This window comes from Neophocaena asiaeorientalis, unplaced genomic scaffold (assembly GCF_003031525.2).
Source record: "Neophocaena asiaeorientalis asiaeorientalis breed wild unplaced genomic scaffold, Neophocaena_asiaeorientalis_V1.1 scaffold29, whole genome shotgun sequence".
Classification (NCBI taxonomy): domain Eukaryota; kingdom Metazoa; phylum Chordata; class Mammalia; order Artiodactyla; family Phocoenidae; genus Neophocaena; species Neophocaena asiaeorientalis.
Genome location: NW_020174423.1, coordinates 3033330 through 3054092, shown reverse-complemented (window position 1 = coordinate 3054092; position 20763 = coordinate 3033330). Strand labels below are relative to the sequence as shown.

The following is a 20763-nucleotide window of genomic DNA, read 5'->3' as shown; positions in this document are numbered from 1 at the left end:
CTGAGAAGGAGGACAGTGTTTTCCATACAGAGAATGGGGCAGATGTGAGAGCACAGCACAGGGTCCCTAAAGTCCATTTTGGACACATTTGAGTTTTAGGTTACTTTGGAGGCAGGAAGGGTGATATATTAGAAACAGCACAGATTTGAAGCTGTAAACACCTGGATTTCCCTCCTAAGGTTTTTTAGCTGTGTAAAATTGGACAGTGTCGTAATTCCTTGGAGCTTCAGCTTCCTCTTCTGCAAAATTAAGAAGTTACTGTGAATATCCCATGAAATTACATTTATAAGGTGCCTACTAAAGAACTCAGCTCTGTGTATCCAAAGGTGCCTTTCCTTTCCTTTCTCATTTCTAACCAGACCTCCAAGTGGCCATGTTGAATAGGCAAATTGAATGTAATGGTCTGGAGCTCAGAAGAATAGTCTGGGCTAGAGGTAAAGATTTGGCCTCTCATCAGTGCCTAGGTAGCAGTGGGAATAGACACGAATGCCCAAGGAAAGAGTGCTAAGATCAGAGGATGTTATGAGTTAGCTCTTGCTGTAGAAAAATGTACAGTGGTGGTACAGGCGTAGGATAACTATTATAGATACTCCCATTCATAGGAGGAGAAAATGGGAGACACATGGGAGTTACTGATCCATAGAAATTCTGAAATCCAAACAGGTAAATGTTGGAAGTTTCTTAATCAGTAATCATTCCTACTGCTGCTTGGGAATAATTTTCCATGGCTCCTGGCTTTGGACTTTTGGCTCAAACCTCTATGTCATCCATCCTTTTCCATGAGAAAAATATCCTTTGCTCTTCATAGTTTTCTCAGCTGTGAATTATGAAAGTTTAAAGGCCCCTTTACATTTTATACTGTCTTAGTCTCTTTCAGTCTAAGTTGGCAGTGTTTCTGCCAGTATAATTCTTTAAAGAACAGTGTAGGTCTCTTGTTAATCTTACAGTGCTTTGGTTCAGCACTGTGGACAAAATCACACCCACATCTCCTCAAGACAGTTCCTTCTCTGCTTTGGGATTCTGCCCACACTGCTGGGGGACATCACCCTTAAGTGTTTCAGAAGCCCTATTGTTTGAATAGTTCACTGAGACACCAATTTAGATCTTTCTGAGATCTTAACAGAGGATTTTACAACCACATCCTTAGCTTCATTCCCTAGACCCAGCTTTCCTGGCTGTGTCCTGGATTTGATCTTTGCCTGGAAGCTCTTTCTTGATTTTTAACATCATTTCCATCTGGAAGGCTAGAAATTTTCAAAACTAGCAAGTCCTGGCTCCTGTTTATCTAACAGTTCTTCCTCATGCGTGTATGGTTCCTCTTGGACTTTGATATAAGCAGCAGATAAGAGCCAGGAGGCACTTCAACACTGCCTGGAAATCTCCTTAGCTAGATCACATGGTTTATTAGGCACATTTTCTGCTTTCCATGTTACTGCAGGTTATGGTGTTGCTGAACTCTCTGCCACTGCATAACAAGAAACCCCTTTCCTCCAGTTTCCAGTAACATTTTCCTCACTTCCTCACTGGCAGCCTCCTCTAAGGCCATCAAGTTTCAATTAATAGTATCTTTGAAGCACCTTAGATATTCACTAGTACTCTCAAGTCTTTCTGGTTTTTGGGCACAGGCCTGCTCCAGTGCCCCGCCCCACCCCATTTTAGGCTTTTGTTACAGTAGCACCCCACTTGCGGGTACCACACTCTGTATTAGTTACATATTGCTGTTTAACAAATTACTCCACAACTTGAGTAAGTAAAACAGCAAACATTTATTATCTCGGTTTCATTAGCCAAGAACTTTGGGAGTGGTTTACCTGGGTGGTTCTAGCTCAGAGTCTCTGATAAGGCTGTAGTCAAGACATTAGCTAGAACTGCAATCATCTAAAAGCTTGACTGGGCTGGAGGATCCATTTCCAAAATGGCTCCCTCGTATGGCTCTTGGCAGGAGACCTCAGCTCCTTGCTACAAGGATCTCTCCAAAGAGTTGCTTGAGTACTCTCAAGACATAGCAGCTGGCTTCCCCCAGATCAAGTTATCCAAGATAGAACAAGACAAAAGCCACAGTGTCTTTTATGACCTAGGCTCAGAAATCATTAATTATCATTTCTGTAATATCCTAGTGGTTGTCCAGATCAGCCCTATTCATTGTGGGAGGGGACTACACAAAGACACAAATAAAAGGAGACATGGATCATTGAGGCTGTCTTGGGGCTGAGCTGCCATAAGGATTTAAACCCCATAGAATTTAGGGGTTAGGCTGAGGAATGGGATCCATTGAAGAGGAATAAGAGGAAGAAAGAAAACCAAGACATGGCAGGAAAACTGGGACATAATCGTGTTCTAAGAGCCAAGGAGACTATCTAGAAGGATAGAATTATCAGTGTCATATGCCATAAGGAGATTGAGTGAAGCAAGAACCGGGGAGACCATTGTATCAGGCAATTGGGAGGTCACTGATAGCTCAAGGAAAGCATTTTCACTGGCAAGATAGGGATAGAAATCAGATTGAGTGAGTTGAAGAATGAATGGGAGGTGAGGAAACAGGGAGAATGAGCATGAATTTTTTTTTTAATCTTGATTGGGTGTTAGCTAGAGAAAACTGCAGGGTCAAGCTAGGATTTTAAATTAAAGTACCTTAGGCACGTTCATATATGAGCAGAAGTAAATAGCAGATAGGTTGGTGATGCAGAAGAGAGGAAGAATGATTAACAGCATCAGGTCCCAGAAGGGGAGAAGAAGAAGGCATCCAGATCACAAGTAGAAGGATTGACCCCGGATGGAATGAGGTGTATACCAAATATCTATTGCTGCTTAACAAACCACCATAAAACTTTAGTGACCTTAAAAAATTTATTAGCTCATGAGTGTGTTGGTCAGAAATCTAGGTGCACTTAGTTAAGAGGGTCTTCTGCTGATCTCAGCTGGGCTCACTCATGAGGCTGCAGTCACATGGTAGGCCAGCTGGGGCTGGGTGGTCCAAGACTGCCCCACCTACATATTTGGTACTTGGCAGACCACTGGCCAGGGTTCTCTTCCATGTGATCCTTCCAGCAGGCTAGCCTAGCTGGGAGAACGAGAGCAAAGACTGCAAAGCCTGTTGAGCCTAAGCTCAGAACTCTCACAGTATCTGCTGCCACATTCTACTAGGCAGAGCACATCACAAGGTGAGGCCAGATCCAAAGGATAAGGAACAAGATTTTAACCTCTTGATGCAAGTTGCTAAGAGAATTTGTGGCCATTTTTAGCTTACCACAAAAGCCTCCTTTTGGAGTGAGGATGAGTGGTAGTGGGTATTTGCCGAAAGTAAAAAGAGGGGAAAAAAGTAGGAGGCTTTTCACTCCAGGGAGGGGCGGGGTCGGGGCAGGATGAGCCTGCAGAGAGAGGAGAGGGCCTTGTGTACTGTGGAGTTTCTGTCTCCACATTAAACGTGTACGATGCTATGGCTGTGTTTTCAACATGAGCAAAAGTTGATTCTATTTGAACTATGAAGTGATCACTTTTGCTGCCTTTGACCTGTAGGTGTGATGAAATGAGCAATATATACTAACAGACTCTTTATATTGAACTGTATCAGCATTCCTGGAATAAATACCTGAACACAGCATTTATTCTTTAAACATACTCCTAGATTTTATTTAGAAGTATTCCACTTAATATTTTTGCATTTGTGTTCATTCATTAGTCTATAGGTTTTGTTTGTTTGTTTGTTGGCCTGTTCGGGGGATCTTTGGTTCTTTTTTTTGTCTCAGGATTATGCTAGTTTTGTAAAATAAAATAAAATTTTCTGCTAACCAAGCAGTGTAAAAAAAAAAAAAAAGGAGTCTTTTTAAAAAAAGTAATTTTCCATTAGAGAAATGCAAATCAAAACTACAATGAGGTATTACCTCACACCAGTCAGAATGGCCGTCATCAAAAAATCTACAAACAATAAATGCTGGAGAGGGTATGGAGAAAAGGGAACCCTCTTGCACTGTTGATGGGAATGTAAATTGATACAACCACTATGGAGAACAGTATGGAGGTTCCCTAAAAAACTGAAAATAGAACTACCATATGACCCAGCAATCCCACTACTGGGCATATACCCTGAGAAAACCATGATTCAAAAAGAGTCATGTACCACAATGTTCACTGCAGCTCTATTTACAATAGCCAGGACATGGAAGTAACCTATGTGTCCATCGACGGATGAATGGATAAAGATGTGGCACATATATACAATGGAATATTACTCAGCCATAAAAAGAAACGAAATTGAGTTATTTGTAGTGAGGTGGATGAGTCTGTCATGCAGAATGAAATAAGTCAGAAAGAGAAAAACAAATACCGTATGCTAACACATATATATGGAATCCAAAAAAAAAAGGGTTCTGAAGAACCTAGGGGCAGGACAGGAATAAAGACACAGACGTAGAGAATGGCCTTGAGAACCCGGCAGCTGCATAGCACAGGGAGATCAGCTCGGTGCTTTGTGACCACCTAGAGGGGTGGGTAGGGAGGGTAGGAGGGAGATGCAAGAGCAAGGGGATATGGGGATATATGTATACATATAGCTGATTCACTTTGTTATACAGCAGCAACTAACACACCATTGTAAAGCAATTATACTCCAATAAAGATGTTAAAAAAAATACAAAAATAAAAAAGTGATTTTCCACAGTATCTAATCCTGTATCTTGCTCATAACTGGCATTTGATAAGTATTCACTGAATAAATAAATGTTGAGATTTCTCATAACATCTGATATTTCTCAAGAACATAGATTTAAAAGCTTATTTTCACAATATGAACATTGTAAGCAGCATTCTTTGCATCATATTGGATGCTTTTATGTGTATTATATAGACACACAAAAAGAGGTCCTCTGATCTCAAAATGTATGCTTTTGTATGCTGTCAATGCAGTTGGACTTATAATTAGGAGTAGCTCCTGGTCTCCCCCACCTCTACCCCTCTGGCCTCCCAGTGGCCTCTGATGAAAACTATTATAAAATAGGAAAATGCTACAGGAGGGGACAAGCAGTGTACTTCAAAGGAGACCACATTTCAGGTCCACATGCATGTGCAACTCTTCCTAATTGTGTTTAACTCTGAAGAAGTTTTATTGTTTATCATAAACTAAAAGTACCTTGTACAATTACCAAATATTATTGATTTAAAGTAGACATTATTTCAATTTAAATTTGCCTTATATTGTCTCTTTCTCTAATCATGGAAATAGACTCCCAGAAACCACAGTAACACTCTTGTTGTTGTGTAGGGCACAGCTGTCCACAACTAGCAATTCCATTTAGGGAGGAAGGATTGTATGCCTTTGCTCCCCAGTGGCAGTAACAAGCTTCTTTTTATTGTGCCTGACATTAAGATAGCTAAAATCAACAGTGAGGTAAACAGTTCTTGGGACCATCTGGCAAGGATTTTAATCCAAAATATTCTGTAAACACTGACTCCATTTGAGTACCCGAGGCCTACTATCCAGTCACCATAAACTGCATTTTTATTTTAGTTCTAAGCAGTCACTGAAACAGCAAAATAGTAGACTGTAGACTCGGTCTCTTCACCTTTCTCTCTTAAAATATTTTCAGTTTCCTGAGAGATTCCAGGACACTTAACGTTCTGTGAGGACGGTTATTGTGCCTTGTTGAAGTCACCAGTAAATGGGGCCCTAACAGTTTTGGTCATTAAGTATCTAGTGGATAGAGATACTTGGAATGTCTTCATTTACTGTTGGGAAATACACTTACTCCATTTAAATGAGAGGCAGAAGTTTGGGGTTGAGTTTTCCTGTATGTTTCAAAGTTTCTTTGTAAAAATGGTTTGCAGTATGACCTAGTTAAGACTTTTAAAGTCGTAAAGAAATGGCAAAGATAGGATTGTGATAGGGTACTTTATCCAGTCCCAGGGCTTATTTCTGGAGTTTTCTACAAGCCTGCATGAAAGGGCACAACTGGGGATTATTTCAACTGTGAAGCACCCGGAGGAATGACTGCTGGTGCTGCTAATGGTCCCTCTGTCCCTTCTCTGGCAATAAATTTTAGATATTGAAATATAGCTTTAGAGAAAAATGTAACTGAGGATTCCTTAAGCTTTTTACAAGACACTCAAAGGCTTTTCACAAGCTAGTGCTCTGCAAATGTGAATTCTTGATGTCTAAACATAAAGGTCCTTGACTGAACTAATTTTAAATGTGCATTTTAATACAGAGTGCTTGGAGAAAGGGAGTGCAGCTGGACCATTAAAGCATGGTATTTTGCCATTTTTAAGTAATGGGAAATACTGATTAAGAATGTTATAAAGACTTCAGCGTACAGAATGTGATTGTGTTTAATCATAACCTGTTACCACAAGTCTGTGTAACAAAAGCATTAACTCTATTAAAGACAATGGCATACCTATTATACTGTGGCACTTTTTAATTCTTTCCATGCTGAACAGGATATTGAAGAGCTTATTATCTAAAGGTCAGAATAATGCCCAAGACATGGCCAAGCCCAATGAGTGTCAGATGCATGGAATGTTGGATGACTTCATAGTTATGAAATTATTTCATTTCTCATGATAATTCCTGACTTGCCAAGTTAGTGAATTTTAAGAACTCTGAGAGCAGATTTTAAGATAAATGTGAAATAATCCATACTTTTGGAGTCAGGGACTTCCCTTCAGGCATTAGTTCATATTTGACTTGCTTGACTTACACTTGGGGATAAAATGAGTTAGGACAAGGTCTTAGATACCACATTCCCTTACTGGGAAAGAAAACCAACTTGCACAACTTTGGCTGGCTCATGTTTCTTGTTATAAAGGCACTAAGAAGCAGCGGTTGCCATGAAATACTTTATTTAACCTTTATGAAAATGTTTTCTTAGTATGGCAAGGCAGTTTAGTTAAATGAAAATAAATAACTGTAAAAATTTTGGATTTCTTTTATATCCATCTGTTGACTTTTTTTTCTAATTAAAAATTAGGGATAACAATTATAATTGTCTAAACGGCCATGATGACTAAAAATAAATTACAGATTGCATAGAACTACTTGATCTTCTCTTAGGACACATGTTGGCAATGTCTTCTATTTTACATTAAACTAAATTTTGCTAAATGATGGATGAACATTTTAAAAGAACAATTTAAAAGAAAATTTTTATTCAAACTTTGGTTAGGTTTCTCTATGGTTTATATTTGTATTTAGTCAAAATTGATTTTCAAACAAACAAAAGCTGACAATTTGGCTCACAAACTCAGAACATTTATCCAGGTCTGAATATCAAACAGTATCTCCGGTTTCTTATCTTATTGGCTTCCATTTCTCAGCTTACCTACAGTATCCTTTATTAGTTCCATCCAACATACCCTTATCTCTTCCACTGAAGACTTGGGTCTAACCAAGAGCATGACTATCATTCTGTCAAGAGAGAGTGTCTACACAGCACCCAAATCTCCTGGCTGTTAGTGCCACTCAATTAAGCAGTTAATGTTTGTATTTATTTTATCTAATTATTTAAAAAGGAAATGTGAATTCTTTCATATTTTATACACAGACTATCCTCTTCTGTACACACTCATAAGCATACATATCAAATTTCTCTGAATTTTTACTTTTCAACCCCTTATGGTAGCATTAAGGATGAACAGCCTCAAAGATTATCACACAGTTTTGGACTTAAGGCAGTTATTAGTGTCACAGCTCATGTTTTATCAGTCATATATCATTTCGATATAGGGAAGCCCATACCCTTTAGAAACATGAAAACAATAGATATGTGTAATGTTGAAATGACCTTTTTTTTTTACTATGTGCATTTATATCTGATTTCATGATTAATATGTTCCGAAAAAGTTGTGCATGAAATTATATTTTAACATATGAGAGAATTTGCTTATTAAATCTTTTTTGCAAAAACAATTGTGAGGTTGTGAGGTAAATTATTTTTCCCTAATTTAGATAATTTCAATTTAGGTAACTTTTTAGCAAAGAATACCCATTAAGCATCCTATTGTCTTGTAGATAATGTATAAATTAAAAGTGCCACTACTCTTCACCCTACTTTTTCTTCTTTTTTTTAACTTATTTTTCTCTTAAGTATGTAAATGTCCGTAATAGATTGAACAGACACTAATGTCTGAACAATGAAAAACCATAAATAAATTCTGGAATACAGATCGTAGTTATTTATGAGAAATCTTTTTTAATTTTTAAAAAGTTTCTATGACTTGATTATAGATACACTGAAACATTGATTGAGCCTTAATGGTTGCTAGATGTGGGCCGTTTGACATCCTATTTACTCATGGAAATTCAATTGATTTATCATAAACTGCATGATGAAGTAACACATACTGTTTTAAAAACATGAAGATTAATAGATAAATGAATAGCATTATTTCTTTCTTTATAATAATTATATACGTCGTTTTTCTTTCATACCTATGACATTTTCTCTCGTATTTCTTCGTCTATTTGTCTTTTTGCTCTGCACAATTATAAAGATTTTCAAGTTGTCCTTCCATAGTAATTATTCATACTTGCTCTACTTGCGTCAGTGTAGATTGTTGTTCTGCAAATGCATTCTTTGTTTCCTTGCATTTATTTCTTATCTAATTTCCTTTTCATATCATCTAGTTTTTTTAACTTCAGGCTGTTTTCTATTTATACTAGACTCTTCTTTCCTCTCAGTATTTTTCTACAGTTTTATAGAAATCATGTATTTTTGCATACTTTAGAGAAAACCAAAACCTTTCCTGATTTCTCTCCCCTGAATTCTGCAACTGGGTATTTATATTAACTAGTCTCTTCCCCTTATTTTGTAAGATGATATGCTTTTTCCTTTGCTTCGCAGTATCTTTTCATAGGTCTCATGACTTATTTTCATGTCACTTTTGCTATTTATTAATGGTTGAATCATATGAATTGCCCTTGGTTATACTATATTATCATTAGAGGAATGGTGGGATTTTTATTCTCATATCTCCAGCTACAGGGCCAGATAATAAAGTCAGTTTCTATTCCACTTCCCATTTTCCAGCTGGCATTTCCTAATACTCTCAACTATACAGAGGTGAAAGCTTCTACGTCCTCCCATGCTTCTCTGTTATCCTGAATTGTCAAAAGTCATAAAAAGCTACAGTTTCCCTCATTCACAACTACTGCTTTTTTATTTTTTTCCTGACTCTTTCTTCATCTGTGTTTGTCTTGTGATGACCATTCATAAAATAGAGTGGTTAAAGAAATAAATAAATTATTTACTATTTAAGACTAGATATAGAAAGACCAGGGAGATAGTTAATAGCATTATTTCAAACAGCCCAACAACTATCAGTTACTGTGTTTCAGTGCCTTTAATGCTTTAATCCCTCGTGTTTATTGATGACGGATGCCCTGAGGGTAAGTGGCAGTTCCTGACCTAAGAGTTCACTGCCTCTTCATCCTCGCTTTCTGTACCACTCTCTCTCAGGCAGGCCTTCTCCCTAACCCTCAACTCTCCTCCATCCCCAGGAATCTTCACACATGCCTCTTGGTTGCCTGAGAGCAAGATCTGGCCTCCTGAAACAATGATTTTTTGTTCGAGTATGCCTCTTTCTTTTCCAGGAGCAAAATTCAGTGGTTCCGTTTGGGTTATCGTCAAAGCTGTTAGAGGAATGTAAGCTGATGAGTTCATAATATAAAGTTAATTTTCCAAATTACATTGACAAGTTGTTTGCACAAAGGTTTGAAGCCGTAGTTTGCTACTTTTATGACTTGTCATGGTTGTGATGCAATCGTTTTTAGACATCAATTTTGTACAGAAAGAACCACTCCAAGTTAGGTTGTCACCTGCTTTCGTTTATCAGAAGTAACAGTCCTGTATATCTTTTATTCTATTTCAATATGTCTTTTTTTCATGTTATTTCTTTGGGTACGTAAAATATGTCAGTCTCTGGTCAATCTTTTAATTTCCCCAAGCATAATACCTCTGGAGTCCTACAACAATTTTTTCCTTCCTCTCATGAATTTTTGCACTATACTTTTTCTGGTGAAATATCTCTCCCACTATATTGTGAGAATTTTTGGTGTGTATGTCTCATTTGTCTTTATCTCCACCATGTATAGTACAGTTAGTTGGCTTATGGTGAACATTTATTAGATATAGATCCTAAGAATATTTGCTAAATGGGAAAGAAAAAAAACTATTGACCTAGGGGAAAGAACCCTCAAATTATTACATTAAACTGCTCCAAGAATCAAGTGAGTAAGTATACAGCAAGTCAGACCCTGTGTGAGGAGCCAGTGGTGGAGGCCCATGTCACCCTTTTAGCAAAGTGCCAACAGAGCAAATGGCAAAGCTGACTAGGACAAATGGGGAAACTTCATGCAGGAAGCTGAATTTGAGTTTTTAAAATAAAAATGTCTAATTTCTTTTTACTTGAAATGCAGGCTCTGTATGCTTTCTATTAGACTTTTTTTCATTTTAATAACATTAATTTTTATCTGATTGCAAAGTAATACATATTTATAGTATGAAATTTGGAAATTACGTAAAAGCACACAAAAACACACACAAAAAGGAAACTTAAAACCCATAACCCCACAACCCCAAGATAACCACTATTAGCATTCTGGTATATTTCTAGCCATTTTCTCCCTTAGGAATAGGAATATATACTTTGTGTTCGTTTTACAAAAATGGGATGTATACTGCACCTATCTTTTTGTAATGTGCTCCTTTTCTGGTTAATCTTTGGCTAAGTAATATTGTTCATGTTTTTTCATTCTGTGAGTTTTTCTCAATGGCTTGAGAGGATCCTAAGTATAAGAGAGGTTCTGAGTAAGCACACCTCAGTTCAAATCTTATACCTGGTCCTCTTCAGCACTGTGGCCCTGGGGAGGTCACACAGTCTCTCTGTAACTCAGCTTGCTTTTTCATCCATAAAATAAAACAAAATCAACTGCCACATAAGATTGTTTTAAGGAATTAATAAGAAAATATATAAAAAGCAGCCCACTGCTTGACACATAGTGTGTGTCTAACAACTGATAGCTATTATTGTTTTTACTATATTTCATTTGACTAATTTCCTAGTAATGCCAAATTTTCATTATTAAAACAACTCTGGAATAAACCTACATCTAGGTAAATCTTTGCACATATGTATAATTATTACATCAGGATAAATTCCTGTTTAGAATTGATGAGCCCAGTGAGTATCTGAAACTTAGATTTTTGATACAAGGATTACCCTCCAGCTACAATTTTCATTCTAACCAACATTTTGTGAGTGTGCCAGGTTTCCCTTCTTTTGTAAGAGGTTGTTTTATGCTGATCTGTAGCCTTCATTTAATTCAAACAATCTTGAGAGAAAACCTACAAGCCCTTATATTTTGTGTCATGATACTTGTGGGATAACAGTGACTTATATCACCTCCTGAAAGGTTGATTTAGAAAGCTTTCTTTTTCTTCCTCCTCTTTCCTCCAAAATACACTGCATCAAAGAGTCCAAGCTATCCACTAGAAAATAATTCAATTTGACTTATTTCTACTTTATCATTCTTTTAGGTTGTGCTCTATAAAAGTAAAAGGATATATAGGGTCCTAAGAGTTCCAATATTGAATCAGAGTGACACCAAGCATTAGCAATTATCTAGACATTTTTCTACCTGGTTTTCAGCATTATTTCAGATGCTCTGAACATCCTGAAATTCAACTGCCTTAAAAAAAGGAATAATGAGCAACATATTTTATTTTGCTTTCGTGTTAGTTTATTGGTATGAAATGTACTATCAATTCGACTTATGCATTCCAAACAAGCAGTTTAACACTGATCTGTTTAATTTGATCTGTAGCTTTTCAGATATTATTTTAGATAGACAAGAATGTTTTAATATTTTAACAATTTTCCCTCGTGATGCTCATCTAGTGTATCATTTGGGCTCTACTTTATGCTTTAATATCAATATTGCAATGTCTGAATTATAGATCTGAGGGATTGCATTGATTTATATTTTAATCTACTGTTGTTATCCACGTAAAGCAAATCTCCCGTATTGAAAGGTCATTCAAAATAGGAACTTTCTGAATATTTTGATTTGATTCTCATTTTATGATATTATTTTATGCACAAATATTGCCACTAAAAGTTTTGAATATCTGCTTTGGGTTATTTTTCAATAATCCTGATTCACTTATTCAACAAATAATTTATTGAATGCCTACAATGCACTAAGCTCTTGGGATATAGATATGAGTTTAGAAGTTTAAAAAACAAATATGATGCTTAAGCTTTAATATATATATAAATATACATTATATACTATATGTTTATTTTATATATATATATATATGTATTCAGTAGCTTATTTCACTTGCATTTCACATTAATTTTTTAGAAGTCCTAAAATTTCTACAGAGAATACAATGGATTAGGGAAATTTTTTTTTTAATATTTATTTATTTACTTATTAGTGTGACACGCGGGCTCCTTAGTTGTGGCATGTGAACTCTTAGTTGTGGCATGCATGTGGGATCTACTTCCCTGACCAGGGATTGAACCCAGGTCCCCTGCCTTGGGAGCATGGAGTCTTAACCACTGCACCACCAGGGAAGTCCCTGGAGAAATATTTTGAAGTTCTGTAATTTTCAGTTTCTTTTTAGAACATTACATATTACTGTACAGTAAGTTACTGTAAAATGCAAAAAATACACAAGCGACTCTGAAGACAAACTTTCAATTTCTGATTAAGTAGAAATCATCTTGATAACAATTTTAAAATAAATAGTGAAGTAAAGTTCACAGAAAAGTATCTAGTACCTTCATTTATATTTAAGATACAATTAAAAAATTTTTCTTAACCATCCCCTCTCTGTTTCTCTTCCTTGGTGTACCCTATTATCCTAGATTTCATCTTGTTTTTCTTTCCTCTGTAATCTGTCGATTCAGGAATTCTCCCTTGGATGTACCTGTGGGTGGTCTTGAGAGCCGATCCCCAAGCCTCTGATCAGTAATTCAGTTTAAGTTTTATTTTTTATTCAAAAAAATGAGTGGAAAGTTCTATGCTCCCATTTGAGGTCTTCAGTGGAATTTAATCTTGCTGCCAATGCAGCCCTGGAGTGGGAGGGTCTGCTAGAAAAAAATTAATGTAGCCCCTTGAGACCTTCCATTGAGTGTGGCTACTGTACAACCTGCCGTATACTTAGTTTCAGTTCCCATTGAGAAGTTCAAACAAGAGTGGTTCGTATTTGACTTTGTTTTTCCCCCACAATGGAAAATATTAGACACTAGCTAAGTAGGCCACAGAGAGTGAAAAGCCTGAATGGAAAAGGTGGTGAAGGAAGTGAGTCCGTAAGGGAAACTTAATAGAAAAAAGGGGAAAGAAAATTTCCAAATTGATAAGAGAACATTAAAGATATCTTGGACTCCAGGCAGAATGGATAGTAATATTTTGCTAAGCCCATTGCTTCCTTGCTCCTGTTTCTCATTCTGTTGCAGTTGTCCTGACCTCCACACTCTGCTCTCACCATCCTTTCAACACATTGCTCATCTATACAGAAGGCTAATGCCTGAATAAAGCACAAATTCCTTAGCTTAGTAAATCATCAGTGTTGGCCACAATCTAGATCTACTTCTCTGACCTTATCCCTAACTCTTCTTTACATGTTCCCTTTTCTCCAACCAGTTGAGACTATTAACTTTGCTCCAAGCAAACCTTCTGGCTTCACCTCTCAGATTGTCCCCTTGGCCCAGAAATGACTGTCATCCTTACTAGTTGAAATCCTACCCAAACTCTGAGACCCAAATGCTTCAGGAAGCTCTCCCAGTCACAGCAGCCTAAACAAGCCCTCTCTTCTCTAGACTTCTCTCATAATGCCTCTTGTTGGTTAGTTATGCATGCCTTATTTTCCCTGTAAAATCTTAAGCTCCTTGTGGGACAAAGACCAAAGCTCTTCTCTTTATTTCCTCTATAGTTCTTAGCATATTGCCTTCCTTATAGTGTCTGAATAATAAAACTGTATTGGATGGATAATAGAAAGAAGTCTCATTAGGGTTAGGCAGTCTAACACAAATTTCACATTTTTATGCCTGATTTTATAGTTTCTTCAGTATAGAAATAAAAACAGGTATATGAGTATTTGTTATTAAATGGAGACTTTTCAGTACCCATAGCAGTGAAATAAGAGCAGGTTGGTCCAACAGGAACAGAACTTCCCACCCTCACTTGATGTCCAGGCACATCTGAGCACCCCTGTCTAGTGCCCAAATCACTTACACCATGGGAAGGAGGACTGAAGTACCACTAGGCCTCCTGAATCCCTATTTGTAGATTTTCTCTCCAAGGAATGTCATTCCTTTCCTATTAAACTATATATATATAATTGCCAATGATATTTAGATGCTTTTTAACTGTAAGCCAAACATTACAAATATTCTGTTGGTCATGCGTGTGGGGAGAAACGTCATGTGTTTCTCCCACTTAACTTTTCTGTGTGAACTAATTCCAAATGTATCTGAATTTTCATAATTCAAAGAAAATATATGTGCCAACATTTTGAGAACAAATAGCTGCGAAGCGAAACCTGCCAGCGTACTCCTTGGTGACATTCAGTCATTAAAAGCTGTGTACACAGAGTGAGCTACCTAAAACTGAGCTCAGATGCAAACGTGAACACTCTTCAATTAAAATTACATTGTGTACATTAAAACTTTCTTTAGAGGCTGTGGAATTTTCAAGAAAAATACAGCTGAGCTTGACCTTAAGTACCTTACCTCATTATTTTTTTGTCATTTCCAGCTACTAGTCTCTCCAAAGAAAACAACTTTCTTTGTTTCTTTTAGTTTTGTGTGTACCCTGAGCTTTATTCCCAGTTGCTGCTACAAAAAACTGAAATGGTTCCAAACACCACTATTGTTTTTCTTTTTTTTTTTTCTGTAACTAATATTTAAACATCAAAGATACTCTGGTACTTTTATGTTGAAGAATGTATATAAAATCACATTTTCCCTAAAGGTATTTTATTTGCTGTCCAGGAATTTTTTTTTTTTTCCTTTTTTAGCTGTTAGACTTCTTTTTTAGAAGTCATCTGAGTGGTAGCCTTTTGATTTCACAGGATCACTGGCGATGTTATGGAGGACGAACTGGAGTGGGGCCATATTAAAAGCAGGGAGGTGAGATAGAGTTTTTTTAATATTTTAAGATATTTAAAAACAAAAAAACCCTCTCAGTTTTCCACCAAAAAAATCACATTGTGATGACCAGTGACCCTGGGAAATTTTCAAATTAAAGCACTTTATAAGGGTTCCTCCCAAAGCTAAAACTAAAAAATAATGTTTCCATCAAAAAACTTCTATTGTTATGGCAATTCCCATGTAAGTCCTTAATGTATTTATTTTAAGAGCCTATTATGATAGCTCTTACATAATATTTTCAAAGTTTTATTCATTCTGTTAATTTGGAAAATGTTTCATGTGATTAGCCTTTGGTTAGCTCTTTTAAAAAATTATATATTATATGAAGGAAAATGTTAAGTTTGTATATCTAAATCTTTTTCCTAAAATGTCAGTTTTATTTCCTTATACTTAGTAATCATATAGAACATTGTTTGTTTTCATTTAAATATGTATCCTAAAGAAGCAGGCATTATTGTTGTTTTAGAATACTTGTTCAGTTAGTGGAATTAAGTTTGGAATACTTAATTGCAGTTAGTGGATAGGAGTAGAAATAGAAAATATTTGATGACCATGAAAGAAATCTAAATATTACCAAAAGTGGCAATACTGCATTAACAAACATGAATGTGGATCAGGAGACTCAACTGGTAAAAGTTAACAATAAATACATGCTAGGAAAAAGTAGAACAGAGACATTTTCTCACACATTCAAAATGTTAAAGGTATTTCTAATTTGATATATGTGATCTCATAAGTAGACTGTATTAAATGAACTGCATCTTCAAATTTCTGTTTTGTTCTTAATCAAAAGAAAAAATAAGGAATGGCAATTTAGGGTCAAAAATAATGCTACAAACCAAATTTAGCTTTAATTACTGTCTAGCCAGAAGAAGGAATAAACTATCAGCCAAGACCACGATTCTTTGATCTCACATTTCAGCCTTCTTGTCCTCCAGATGAATGAAATGGTCTTTCCTCAAATGTTCAACAGGCCTTTTACCATTTGATAGGACAGTTATTTTTAAGAAGGTTTAAAATGTGATCTGGAAAACCACATTGACTCTATGTGGCATATTTGCTATTCTTAGCCTGGTTGAATAAGCTGGAAGTGGATGAATAATGCAGGTTAGAAAGAAAACAGATGCTAAATATTACAGATAGGAAGGTTTTCCAGCAATGAGACTTTCATTTTAGGGCTAGTTTTTGTTGGCACTTTTGGCATTATGACGAGTGTTGTTTTTCTCTCCAGCTGTTACACATCTGTATTGAAGGCTGGGGCAATTGGCGTTGGTCAGAGCCCTTCAGTGTGGACCATGCTGGGACTTTTATTAGAACTATTCAGTACAAGGGTCGAACTGCTTCACTGATCATCAAGGTTCAGCAACTCAGTGGAGTACAAAAACAGGTAAGTTTCTTTGTGTTCATGGCCCAGACAACTCTTAATCATTTGATGTAATTAATGGAAGGGAAACTTAAAGAAATGAAAATATCAATAAAAAAAAATCACACTGCCATGCCCAGCTATGCCTACTCCTACCACGCACACAAGCACTTAATAAGTTCTTTCTGATGTTCTTGAGGATGATGATGGCTTCATACCCCTTGTCCCATGTCTTTTACAAGAGCTGCTAACAAGCAGTAAACTTTACTGTTTTTCATTTCACCTCTTCTCCCTGTCACCACCTACCTTCTGGTGGAGGTGCTAATGAGCTGTGAAATGGCCAAAGCGTCTTTACTGAGAAGGAAAAGAAATCAGGGATGGTGGGGACTCTGGATAATCCAACAGTGGATAACCAGGAGTTGACTCTCATACATGTAAGAATAACCTGCGCGAAAGTCTTGTGATTCTTTCCCATGACAGAGTGGGCCTGGTGGGTCTCCAGCAAGCTTTCTTTTCCTAGGAGTTAATATTAACTGCAGTAAAAATTCACTGCAGTCTAACTCTTGGCATATAAAACTTCAGCTCTCAGCACATATTTTTATATATTTTATAAAACTTCCTTTTGGCTGTTTTTGAAGTTCTAAGACTGCAAAGGGGAAAAAAAAGTATCTGACACTTTTTTGTGTTCTTAAGATGTGAAAATGTGGTTTTTAAAAGATGTTTTTCAAGCATGGAGCATATGACAAGAGTAGAAAGAAAAAAAGGAAGTATTAAAATCTGAAAACTGGCTTCACTGCACACATAATAACTGGATTTGTCATAAGAGTTTTAACATATACATCTGCATCTGGATTGTAACAGTCTATCCGGAGCTTATGTGAACTGAGGACGTGATAGAGACAGCACTCAGTCCCTAGAAAAGGAAAAAGGGAGCTTTCCATATTGAGCACCTGGGGCTACTCCATTGCTGTATGCCGGGGGCAGGCAGGAAGCAACTGGTGAGGTGAACAGTAGGACCTATACCATATACATTCTTGGCCTGCACCTAATCAGGGAGCTGGACTTCATGTTCTCATTATTGTGGGCAGCAGAAGTGAAAAGAAACCTATAGCAGAGGAGTCTCAGACAAGAAGCATGGGAGAGTCTTCCCAGTCAACTGACCATTCCTCCAAGTATTTGTTGATTGCCTCCTGTAAAACAGAGAAAAATGAAAGACACTAAGTATGTAACAAAATCTTTGCTCTTAAAATGTAAATTTACATAAACCCAACAATGTGTACGACTGACAGTGAGTGTGAAAGGAATTTAGAGGTTTCACTAAGAAGATTTGACTTGAACTGGGCTTTACAAAACATGTCGAATTTAGATTAAGAGAGGGCATTCCAGGTCAGCAGTATAGGATAAATAAAGATACAAATATGGGACAAATGTGTCTTACCCAAGGACTCATGAGGGGACCAGTGTGGCTAGTGTGGGCTTTGAGCTGGAAAGTCATAAGAACAAGAAGTGTCTCTCCTATCTGCCCTTAGAGCTCTCTTACATGGATATGCTCTCAACAAATATCTGCCCAATACACACTGGTTTTCTGATTCTGTCACTCATGGTCTCTCAAGAATGCCTCGTCTACCTTCCCATTCACCAGCATGCCTGAGAAAAGGTCATACAGCATCTGTTTGAATACTCCAAACGATGAGAGTCTCATTCTCTCACACATCAGCCCTTCCCATTGTTGGTTACTTCCAGCTGTTAATGAAATTCTTTCCTAATTTTGAGCCAAAATCTGTCACCATTCAGCCAGTTTTTACCATTCCTCAGAACTTGTGAGGCATATGCAAAAAGCACACAACTCGTTACCTCTCCTCTATGTTACAGCCCTCCAAAAACATGAGAGAAGGTAGAATATTTCCCCTTAGTTTCTTTCCCTCTAGGCTAGTGGTTTTCAAACTTGAGTATGTATCAGAATCCCCTGGAGGACTTCTTAAAACACAGATTGCTGGGTCCCACCCCCAGAGTTCCAGATTCAACAGGTCTTGGGTATAGCATGATAATTTGTATTTCTAACAAGTTCTCGGGTGCTTTGACCACCACAGCTCTGGTCTGAAGTTTCCCAATTCATTCAAGTCTCTGGCATGTGGTTGCTGGAACATTTAACAGTCAGTGGAAGGGCAGGGTCCTTCCGTGGAGAAATCTTTTCAAGGCATGTCCTTGGTAGTTAAGATCACAGGCAACCTTGCTAGCTGCGGGATCATCAGCAAGTTATCTAACCTTTGTGGATCACTTTTCTAAAATGGGAATAGTAATAATAGTGCTTTCCCTCATGAACTAACTATGAGAATTAAACGAGTTTGTTTATGTACAGTGCTTACAGCAGTGCCTGGCCCATTGTCATAATCCAATAAATTTTAGTTACAATTAAAATAATGAACTATTCCCAGGCATAAGTAATGCTGGTTGGACTTTTTTGTGTTGCTATATTAATGCCTCATTCTTGCCATAGATTTATCTACTTTCACGAAATGATACTAAATTTCAGGGACAAATTGATACATGCAATGTACCTGAGCAGTTACTATTGCAACAGTATATCATAAGCCCAAAACGTTGGTCATGAAAAACACATTTTTTTTTTTAATTCTCACAAAACTTTACCTACTTTTTTTCTGATTGGAAAAGATTTCTCAGTCCTAGTACTTATTGCCTATATGACCTTAGGCACATTTCTTAACCTTTCTATGCTTCATATTCCTTTTGTAAAAGAAAGCACCCAAGAAATACTAGTTCACAGTGTTATTTTTATGTTAACTATTATAAAGTATATCTGGAAACACAGAAAAGCCTAATGAAGAAAACTAAAATTACCCATAAATCTACCAACCAAAAAATATATTCTATTATTACTTTGGTGTATTTTTTCTGCTCTTTTTTTCTATGCAGATACCTTTTAACCAACTTGAACTCTGATTGTAATTACAGTTTTTCAACTTGTTTTTTTCCCTTAACATTATATAATGCTTATTTTCTCATGTTATTTAAAATTCCTGAAGTTATCCCTTTAATGGTTGCATAGTGATTTACCATATGGTATCTCTAACCCCATGTAGACACTTCCTTGTTGTTGGACATTTAGTTCATTTCCAATTGGTTACTATAATAGATCCTTAAATAAATATCTTTGTGTATAAATATATGTCCAAATTTCTGAGTCTGTCCTTAAAATAAATTGCTATAAAATTTAGTTACCTGCGCAAAGGATATGAATGTGTTTGTGGTGCTTGATGCACATTCCCAAATTAAAAAGATGTACTTTATTCCTCAGACAAAATTCATCGTTTTGTCTTAGCAGAGTCTTGTTGGGGCTACACTAATCTTTTAAATAATTAAATATATATTTGTTCTAAAACTTCTGCTGATTTCCTGAGTTTTTCAAACCATTAGCGTTTTTTAAATCTTAAATATTTATGAGGGGTTCAAGTCAGAACTAAAAAAAATTTCCATACATTGAAAGTTAAGTAGTTCTTTTAATCACTCTCTCTGTTAATGTCAAATGTACAGATTTTAAGGCTTCTGGTGCCAAATCACATTTCAGAACTTTTCCAAATGTTATTTGTACTGGTAAATGTTAATAATCCTTTTCTGTGGGGAATGCCTCTCACGCTTTTCTCTGCTTCTACCTCATTTATAATAAATACTCTTAAAAAAAAAAAAGTCAAATCTAGCCAAATAGGAAAGGAATCTTTGGAGAGCCAATAATGGAAGCATAACCAGCCCTTGCATTGCATTTACCTTTTTGAGAGGAAGTGTCTTCTTCTCCCACAGGAGCTAGGAAAGTCCATTTTACATTCCCACCATCATGGAAGGTATATACACATATAACTATATTTTGAGTTGTAGCATTTCTTGTCATCGTCAAATGAGATCGAGCTCTATATTGGGGCCATTAAAAAAACTTAGCAGAGTACAGACACCAAGGGGGGAAAGCAGTGGGAGGTGGGGGGGGGATGAACTGGGAGATTGGGATTGACATGTATACACTAATATGTATAAAATAGATAACTAATAAGAACCTGTCGAATAAAATAAATAAATGAATAAAAATTTAAAAAAAAAACTTAGCAGAGCGGGGAAAATTAGAACACAGAAACAGCAATTCGTTTAACCTAGAATGAAGCAAATGGAAAGTGGGTTATACTGAACCCAGGTAATACGAGGTTCAGCAGACCACCATGCCAACCTCAGACCAACTGTTG

General features: G+C 36.6%; 1 protein-coding gene across 1 annotated transcript in view; it reads left to right on the top strand.

Moving 5' to 3' along the window:
• VPS13B (vacuolar protein sorting 13 homolog B) overlaps positions 1 to 20763 on the top strand; it is an 816084-nt gene that overhangs the window by 735047 nt on the left and 60274 nt on the right. Inside the window, exon 44 of the mRNA XM_024756522.1 lies at positions 16385 to 16540. Within this exon, the coding sequence (XP_024612290.1) occupies positions 16385 to 16540 (156 nt within the window). The remainder of the gene's footprint in view (positions 1 to 16384; positions 16541 to 20763) is intronic.